The sequence below is a fragment of the Girardinichthys multiradiatus genome, chromosome 14 (assembly GCF_021462225.1).
Source record: "Girardinichthys multiradiatus isolate DD_20200921_A chromosome 14, DD_fGirMul_XY1, whole genome shotgun sequence".
NCBI classification, from domain to species: domain Eukaryota; kingdom Metazoa; phylum Chordata; class Actinopteri; order Cyprinodontiformes; family Goodeidae; genus Girardinichthys; species Girardinichthys multiradiatus.
The window spans coordinates 6,201,628-6,211,627 of NC_061807.1; the positions used below are offsets into that span (position 1 = coordinate 6,201,628).

Here is a 10,000-nt window from a genome sequence, read left to right on the forward strand (position 1 = left end):
CAGGGACCCAGAGTGGCAGGCTGGGGGACTCGAACCAGGGTACTGGTGGCCGCTCCAAGACGCTGATGCCCTGCTCTCTAACCAGTAGACCCAAACCTGTTCAGGGCATCAGTTTAAAGGGGTTCTATTGTTGAAAATGTTGAAAACCTTCAATTATTTTCCTTAATCTTCACAGTTCATTACTACTGTGTGCTGGTCTGGCTCACAAAGTTCTGATGAGACACACTGAAGCTTGTTGGACCGGGACAAAATGTGGGCAAGTCCAAGGTTCAGCCATGCTGGAGCAGAAACACATTTAAACATGCAGGACACTGGTTCTTGAAGACTGACTTTGGACATCTCGGGTCTAGAAGTCTGAGAGGAGAAGTCAAAGAGTCAGTAAGAGGTTCTGTTGCTCCTGCAGGAAGTTTCAGCAGTTCTACTTCATGATGATGTGAAGGAACCTGAGGTGGTTTTATAGCCTTTAGAGGGTTTAATGGACCCGGTGGAGACAGTTGGACCTGAAGTTCATTAGAAGAGCATTTACCAGTTATATTCTTTTAACCCATCTGTCTGTTCTTCAGAGGTGCTGATGAACACGAAGCTGGAGACCTCTGACCTGCGGTGGACCAACCATCCTGCAGATGACCAGCAGGTAAGCTCCGCCCCTCTCAGCTCTAATGGATCACTGTGATTGGTCGTGGCCAGTAACTCCTCCCTCCTGTTAAAGTGGGACGAGTTGAGCGGCTTGGACGAGGACTCCAACAGCGTCCGGACCTTCCAGATCTGCACCCCGGACAGTCCGTCCTCCTATTGGCTGAGGACGCGCTGGATCCCCCGGCAGGCGGCGACCACGCTCTATGTGGAGATCCGGTTGGTGGATTCAGTCTCTGTCCGTTTGAACCACATGTGGACAGGAAGTGATGTAGCAACTCTTTGCCGCCCCCTGCAGGTTCACCATGATGGAGTGTGCTGCGATAAACCAGCGCCACTGCAAGGAGACCTTTAACCTTTACTATTACCAGGCTGACAGCGACGAGGCCACGCCCACCCACCCTGCCTGGATGGAGAACCCCTACAGCAAGGTGTCCACCATTGCCGCCGACCACCTGCTGCGGCGCGGCGGCGAGCGGCGCTCCAACGTCAAGCTGCTGCGACTGGAGGGGCTTCAGGGGGCGGGGCTTTACCTGGCCTTCCAGAGCCAGGGCACCTGCATGGCGCTGCTCTCTGTACGTGTCTTCTTCAGGAAGTGCCCGCCCCTCCGCCGCGCATTTGCCTCCTTTCCCGAAACAATCCCCCACTCACTGGTGGAGCAGGTAACCATGGCAACACAAGGCTTTTCTTCTGCAGAACGGCAGGTTTTCAAAATAAAAGCACTGTTTCTGTCCAGGCTCAGGGGGTGTGTGTGGAGAACGCTGTGACTCCACCCGGCGAGAACTCCCAGCTTCCCAGCATGCTTTGTGGCGAGGACGGACAGTGGGTGGGGCAGCCCACATCCAACTGTGCCTGTCGCCCCGGATACGAGGCCGGAGACGGTGACGAGCGCTGCAGAGGTGAGGCCTTTCAAAAAAAAGCACAGTGAAATAAAAGTTTGTTCGGGATCTGATCTCAGACCTGTTCTGATTGGATGTTTCCGGTTCTGGTCTCATCCAAAAGGACTTGGTGAGACCTGAATGCTTTTCAGAGACCCAGCAGGAGTTCTGAGTTCTGAGCAGAGTTAGATTTAGGATCAGCTGTCTCCTGGCTGGTAGAACCTGAGACCCGTTTGGATGTGGAGTCTTGAGCAGAGCTTTGGTTCAGCAGAAACTCGTGGTGAAGGTGCCATGGTTCTGATTACAGACCTGTTTCAGACTCTTCTAGTCCTAAAGTGGACTCATCTGAGTTTAGTTGTGTTTCCAGATGCTGTGACCCAATAGAAGTATTATGTCCTGGTTCCGATGTCAGACCTGCTTTGATTGGACCCCCTGCTCCTGATGTGGTTCTGGACTGGGACTTGTTGACCCTGCTGGAGCTAAAACTCATGGAACGTTCTCTAGTCATTTGTTTTACAAAGTAAGGTTTCTGACTATCAGAACTTAACATTCCTGCGGGTCGGAGTAAACACAGAGGAGCCGGAGCTGATCAGGGTCGGCGCCGATGGTGGGACAGAGCGGCCCAATGAGCTGCTATAGGCTGTTTGTGGCCAGATGGTGCCGATAAACCAGGAATCACCACAGAGGAGCTGCCGGGATCCCAGTTCATCCCATTAAATCCTGTCTGTAACTGGATCCATCAGAACAAACTGGAATGGCCCAGTGTTTACATGCTGGAAGAGTGGGACCGAAGCCCACTGCCAGCTGAGGTTCGGAGGGTTCCTGGTTCTGAGGTGACCCATTAGACTCAGTCTGAGTCAGTTAGACTCACCCGTGAGATTCTGGGCGTAAATTCTGCAGGTCCAACCCATTCTGGTTCCTGTAATCGTTCTGATAGGAGTAGAGCGGGGTCGGAGGAGGACACAGACAGCTTCGTTGTCAAGGCTTCCTGTTATTCCACGTGAGGTCAGAGGTCAGCTGACTGCGAGCAGGAAGCGCTGCTGCGGCAGGCGGCCGGGCGGCTGCCTCTGTAAAGTCAGAGAGGGTCAGAGGTCAAAGACAAAGACAGAGGTTCTGCAGGGAGGCTGCTGATGACATCATGGCAGCACTTTCCACGTCCTGTCCAGTCCAAGGCCACTTCCTGTCTCTTACTGTCTCCCCTGAATGGTCCTCCTCCCTCCTCAGTGTGACTCTCAGAGCAGAGCTGATGGCAGCAGAACCTCCATTAGTAGAAGAGGTGGAGTTGAAAAGGTTCCCTGCTAATGATCAACGCTCAGCAGCAGGTTCTGGAGCCTGAAGATCTGCATCACATGACCCAAACAATATCTGCTCAAACCCTGCAGTCAGCCTGACACATCTAACAGAGAGATGGTCAGCAGCAGGTTCTGGAGCCTGAAGATACTAGATTCAGATGAACTGAATCTAGAACTTTTTTTACCGTGTCCTGTCCAGCAGAATATCGCTCAGAACTGTTGTCTGAGTGCCAAGAAATGGCCCAATAGATTTACTTTCACAAGCAGAGCATCACAGCTAATGCTTTAAAGCTCTGCTTGATATTTATAAAAGAAACTTTATTATAAACTTCTGTGGGAATATTTCAATTATTACGGACACGGAGACTGAAATGAAAAGGAAAAAAGAAGCTCAAAAAAGAGAGAGAGATGGGGGAAAAAGGGGAGAAAAGGAGGAAAGAGTGGAGGAGAGAAAGAAGGATGAAGAGAATAAAAGATTACACCCTGCTTGCTTATACACCTGCAGCTGTTTTTATTTATATAACAAAATAGTACACGGTAATTCTGAATGTAAAATGTACTTAGTGAGAGGTGCAGCTCAAAATAGAACATCTGTGTATCTGTCAACACCTGAAGCTTAACACCTGTGAGTATGGGTGTGGACGCGCTTTGTATACAAGGTTTCTCCACAAAAATATCTAATAGCGAGTGTGAGGACCCACAGACCTGCCCCATGGTCCCCGGACGGACACTGAGGAGATCCAAGCCACAGACATCTAAAGGCCCCCCAAAGCACAGGAACCCCAGGAGAACCACCGCCGGGACTACCGCAACCCCCCCAGAGAAGAGCAGTGGAGAGTCCCAGGGGAACCACCCAGCAGCGACAGTGCAGAAGCCCCAGTGAGCCGCAGCGACAAGTCCACAGGCCCCAGCGGCAGCCGTCCACGCCCGAGCAGATCCAGCCATGGATCCAGAGACCCAAGACCCCGGGACACACCACCCCCCAAGCAGAGGCCCAACAGAGCCCAAGGGGCCAGGCCCCAGCAAGCAGCCACCGGGAGTGAGCCAGCACACACCAAAGCACCCGGCCCCGGACACCGAGAACCCGAAGTACACCAGCGGGCAGAGACTCCAACCACCGGCATTATATGGGGGGGCCTAAGCTGATCCAGGAGAAGGAGCAGTCCAAGACCCAACCTGTCACAACAAAAAACAGGCACACAGTCACAATCACCCACTTCCACCCTCATGCATACACATAAAATCACTCACACCCAACATAGAGACAAACAACAATGGACGTCATACACTCACTCACACTCCCCATGCATACTCTATACTCCCAGGTCCAGGCGCCGGTACCCCCTAGGGGCAACCAGCAGGAGGTGGTCCCCTTCCCTCCTGGGGCAGAGACAGGCAGACAGCGCCGGCACCGCCCAGACCCGGGTGACCCCGGCCCCCGCCCCAAACCCAGTCCCCAACAACCCCCATCCACCTCCGGAGAGGGGGCTATGTACAAAAGAGGGGTCCACATGGCCCGAACCAGCCCGCCAACCAGAGCTGCCCCAGGACGGACCAGTCCCGACCCCCCAATGAGCTCCGATCCCAACCCCATGAGTCTCCCACCCCCAGTGAACCCCAACATGAACCTCCCCACAGGGGCACCCCCAACAAGGACACCGATATCGAACACATGACCCCGAACCCAAACGCCACGAATCCCCTCCCCCACAGGGGCCCACCCCCACAGGTGAACTCCATAGCCAAGAAGCCGATGAAGCCACACCCACACAGCGCAAGCTCCACACACAGCCCCGCTCTAAGCACCCCCGCCGCACCCCGCTCCCCCACCGCACAGCACACCGCAACGGCAAGGCAAGGGCCCCGCGCAACGGCCCCACCACCCACTGGTGCAACAGGGCAGACGCCACCGAGCACCGCACCCACAACCGGACCCCTGACCCCGCACCATGACGGGGCAAACTCATTCACCAAGAGGTCACCGGCAGGCACGCAGGGCCAGTGTCCGCCACCACGCCCCCCTCAGCCACAAAAAAAAAAACACTACATCACTGCCACTGCAACGACCACCCAGGGAGAAACACTATCAATTCAATTCAGTTTATTTATATAGCGCCAATTCATTCCAAGCCTCTTTAACATCTACTGAACTTCAAAAGTAATATATACATTAGGTGGTTATACAGCAGTACATACATTATGAGGATGGGATCGTATAACGTGTCTTGAAAATGAAATAGTAATAAAGTCTTTGAAATGTTTACTATAAATAATCATTATATTTCTCAATTACAGGTCCTTCTCAAAATATTAGCATATTGTGATAAAGTTCATTATTTTCCATAATGTCATGATGAAAATTTAACATTCATATATTTTAGATTCATTGCACACTAACTGAAATATTTCAGGTCTTTTATTGTTTTAATACGGATGATTTTGGCATACAGCTCATGAAAACCCAAAATTCCTATCTCACAAAATTAGCATATCATTAAAAGGGTCTCTAAACGAGCTATGAACCTAATCATCTGAATCAACGAGTTAACTCTAAACACCTGCAAAAGATTCCTGAGGCCTTTAAAACTCCCAGCCTGGTTCATCACTCAAAACCCCAATCATGGGTAAGACTGCCGACCTGACTGCTGTCCAGAAGGCCACTATTGACACCCTCAAGCAAGAGGGTAAGACACAGAAAGACATTTCTGAACGAATAGGCTGTTTCCAGAGTGCTGTATCAAGGCACCTCAGTGGGAAGTCTGTGGGAAGGAAAAAGTGTGGCAGAAAACGCTGCACAACGAGAAGAGGTGACCGGACCCTGAGGAAGATTGTGGAGAAGGGCCGATTCCAGACCTTGGGGGACCTGCGGAAGCAGTGGACTGAGTCTGGAGTAGAAACATCCAGAACCACCGTGCACAGGCGTGTGCAGGAAATGGGCTACAGGTGCCGCATTCCCCAGGTCAAGCCACTTTTGAACCAGAAACAGCGGCAGAAGCGCCTGACCTGGGCTACAGAGAAGCAGCACTGGACTGTTGCTCAGTGGTCCAAAGTACTTTTTTTGGATGAAAGCAAATTCTGCATGTCATTCAGAAATCAAGGTGCCAGAGTCTGGAGGAAGACTGGGGAGAAGGAAATGCCAAAATGCCAGAAGTCCAGTGTCAAGTACCCACAGTCAGTGATGGTCTGGGGTGCCGTGTCAGCTGCTGGTGTTGGTCCACTGTGTTTTATCAAGGGCAGGGTCAATGCAGCTAGCTATCAGGAGATTTTGGAGCACTTCATGCTTCCATCTGCTGAAAAGCTTTATGGAGATGAAGATTTCATTTTTCAGCACGACCTGGCACCTGCTCACAGTGCCAAAACCACTGGTAAATGGTTTACTGACCATGGTATCACTGTGATCAATTGGCCTGCCAACTCTCCTGACCTGAACCCCATAGAGAATCTGTGGGATATTGTGAAGAGAACATTGAGAGACTCAAGACCCAACACTCTGGATGAGCTAAAGGCCGCTATCGAAGCATCCTGGGCCTCCATAAGACCTCAGCAGTGCCACAGGCTGATTGCCTCCATGCCACGCCGCATTGAAGCAGTCATTTCTGCCAAAGGATTCCCGACCAAGTATTGAGTGCATAACTGTACATGATTATTTGAAGGTTGACGTTTTTTGTATTAAAAACACTTTTCTTTTATTGGTCGGATGAAATATGCTAATTTTGTGAGATAGGAATTTTGGGTTTTCATGAGCTGTATGCCAAAATCATCCGTATTAAGACAATAAAAGACCTGAAATATTTCAGTTAGTGTTCAATGAATCTAAAATATATGAATGTTAAATTTTCATCATGACATTATGGAAAATAATGAACTTTATCACAATATGCTAATATTTTGAGAAGGACCTGTAGATGCCAACAAATACCAGTCATGTTCTTCATTATTACTGATACTATTATTTAGGGTTAAATAATATTCTCCAGAATACTTTACAAGTAAAGCAATTAAGTAAAAGTTACTTTGAATTTGCTCACTGTGGTTATTGAAATATGAAAGAAAACTCAACATTTAACAACATTTAGAATATCCATTAATAATGTGAATTAGTAAAGTCTCAATATTATTAGCAACATATTTCTGTAATAATCTATAAAACATCTACTCCACTGAACCTGTGATAAATTCAACAATTAATGGTCCAATGGTGGACCATGGTGTCCATCTGTGTTCTTTGAAAGGACTTCCTGTCAGTCCCAAAGATCAGCCAATCAGAAGAAACATGCTTCTTTTTCATTGTTATTGTCCTTCACTAGTTCTCATGTTATTACTAGCTGGCACTGTGTTTCCAGTTGGACCTGTACTGTGTTGGAATGGATAGACTTATTCAGAGTTAGGGAGAGTGGGACTGAGTTGGACTGAGTAGGACCGAGTTGGACTGAGTAGGACCGAGTTGGCCAGTCTTTAAGGAAGGTTATCAGGTATTAACACATGTTGACCCTCAGCGATTAAAAAATTAAAAAGACCTTTGAACTGTGTGGTTCTGTCATGTTGGGCGATCCCAGAGGAGGGACTACTTTAGCTAGCGGATGAATCCTCAGTGCAGCTCTCTGACAGCTGGTTCATGTGTCTCCGGAAGGTGGACAGAAACAGGTCTGATGTTCTGGATCTAAACCCTGTGTTTTTATCTGCAGCCTGTCCATCAGGTCACTTCAAGGTGGGATCAGGAAGTGGAGGCTGCACTTCCTGTCCAGACAAAAGCAACACAAGGATCCCAGGCTCTGCCTACTGCCCCTGTCTGCCGGGTTACGACCGGGCCGACTCTGACCCACCGCACGCAGCCTGCACACGTAAGACTGGACGAAATGTCTTCAGTTTTCATCTTCTTCCTGTTGTGTTGTCTTTCATTCTGCTGCAGCAGCTGATGTCTCTGATCAAAGGTCACATTTCCCATCATGCACCAGGTTCATGCCTTGAGTTGTGATGTAAACTGAGATTCATGTGAAAATGAGCAGAATGGACTGTTTACCCCCCCCCACATACATCCACACACACACACACACATACACACACATTCTGCTGTATTGTTTGCCAGCAGCGCAGCACCGCCCCTTTAAGTACCCCAACACCGCCCCTTTAGCTGCGTCACCCCAGGCTACAGCAATTAGGCCGAATTAATAGGCTATCACTCCATTGTGTGTATAAGAGCTGAGGGTCTTTTTCTCTCTCTCTCTCTCACACACACACACCCAGTTGTTCAGTTGCAGGATGTGTGTGTCCAGCAGCAGCTCCGTCTCCATCAGCTTTTCCATCCATCTGCAAACAGAAGGAAAATAATGAATCCAACAGACAGAAACTCCTTCCAAAGACCTGCCTGACAGTCCATGCTCAGGGTAAAGCTCAGGCGATGTCAAACAGGCCCTGACCTCTGATCTCTGACCCCTACAGGCCCCCCATCGGCCCCCCGCCACCCGGTCTGTCAGCTCAACGACACCATGGTCACTCTGGAGTGGAGGGAACCTCTGGACCGAGGAGGACGGGGAGACCTCAGCTACAGGCTGCTCTGCTCCGACTGTGGAGCTGCTGGTGCTGCTGGTGCTGCTAGGGTAGGACAACTGGACCAGTAAGATATCAGTTAGACACCAAGGAAACCAGTGAAACAACAAGAACTTCAGCTACTGGCTGCTGTTCTCTTACTGTGGAGCTGCTGGTGCTGCTGATGTTAGATGGACTGGTTGACCTGCCTCCTCCTGTCCAGAAAGAATCTCCCAAGGAAGACAAATCTTGACATAACCTTGAATCTTCAATTCAGTTCATGAACGTTATTTTATAAATGATGATATTATTATTTAAAAATATTATACATTATTAATCCCATAGAGACAGTTACTCTCACCGCTGATGACAGGAAGGTCCTCCTGTAGAGGTCAGGGTTACAGGTCAGGGATCAAGCTTCTGGAATTATGATTGATTATAAATATTTATCAAAACATTATAATTAAAATCATTAGTCTTCATTTATAATTCTTAACTAAAATCATTCCCAACGATATTCCAAGTATTGTGGGATTATTAGGCTACTAGCTCTTAATTATGACAGTTCATTAATTGTCAGTAATAATATTATTTATTAACCAAAATCGCTCTAAATGTTTCTGTTTTTATTAAACTATCAACCAAAAGGAGATGATACTGACATATACAATAAAAACTTCTCTGTATCTATGTGAACATTTATGAAACAAACTCGTTTCCTCACTGACTACCACAAGGATAAACTAATAACCAAGAAAACCCATCGGTTTCTAAGGAACCCTGAGGATTAACGGAGGTCAAACCAGCCGTTTATGGATGAAGGTGGGAATAATGGAAGCTCTGGGTTGACTTGAAATATGGAACAAAAATGAACAGCGACAAGTCTTTATCCAGGTAGATGATTCGTTCAGACCAGCAGGACGGTGAAACCAGTCCAACCCAGCATCTGAACAGTGGAGAAGCAGCCTAGCTCCTAGCCGCTACCAGCTGGTACCGAACTGGTCCAAACAACGAGCCATAATAACCAGTGGAAGAACACAGGCAATAAACCCATGAGACGAGGGGCGGATCAGAATCAGCGCCACGCCTCAGATTGTAAACTTAGTTCCAATAAACTTCAGTAATCCAGCTTTAAACTCGCAGCTGATTTAGGATCAGTCGGTCAACACAGATTGTTGCTATGGTAACTCATTATACCAGCAGTAAAAAGTGAGGATCAAAGTTTCCATTGAGGCAACGAGGAGCAAATATGAGAAGATATAAATCAGCCGTATTATAAAGCAGCTGTTCAGACACCAGCTGCTGACTCCGCCCCCTGTGCTCTCCTCCTCAGGCATTGGTCGGATCCTGTTCCCCCTGTGATGACAGCATCCTGTACCGCCCCTCTCAGTCTGGCCTGACTCAGCCCCGCATCATCATCTGGGGGCTCCGCCCACAAACCAACTACATCTTCACTATCCAATCACTGAATGCTGTGTCTGCTGTCAGCCAATCAGAGCCAGCCTCCATCAAGATCAACATCACCACCAACAGAGATGGTAACACACTACATTACCCATAATACCTTTCAGAACAATCCAATGAAAACTGATCGGTGGATATGTCCTGTAGTTTTTGTGTGCCGATCAGTGATTGGCTGTTGCTATCTGTAGTCCCTCCCCCAATATCAGG

At 48.7% G+C, this 10,000-nt stretch overlaps 1 protein-coding gene across 2 annotated transcripts in view; it reads left to right on the forward strand.

Annotated features, from left to right (window-relative positions):
* The window catches only part of LOC124880672 (ephrin type-B receptor 4b-like), a 38,871-nt gene that overhangs the window by 8,858 nt on the left and 20,013 nt on the right, over positions 1–10,000 (forward strand). For both annotated transcript variants that reach the window (XR_007041425.1, XM_047385925.1), the window contains exons 2-9: positions 564–634; positions 710–852; positions 932–1,295; positions 1,370–1,532; positions 7,489–7,644; positions 8,243–8,400; positions 9,663–9,867; positions 9,982–10,000. The exon at positions 9,982–10,000 is cut by the window's right edge and continues 272 nt beyond it. Coding sequence is in view for 1 of the 2 variants with exons in the window: in XM_047385925.1 (XP_047241881.1) it covers positions 564–634; positions 710–852; positions 932–1,295; positions 1,370–1,532; positions 7,489–7,644; positions 8,243–8,400; positions 9,663–9,867; positions 9,982–10,000 (1,279 nt within the window). In the remaining variant the exon portion in view is untranslated. The remainder of the gene's footprint in view (positions 1–563; positions 635–709; positions 853–931; positions 1,296–1,369; positions 1,533–7,488; positions 7,645–8,242; positions 8,401–9,662; positions 9,868–9,981) is intronic.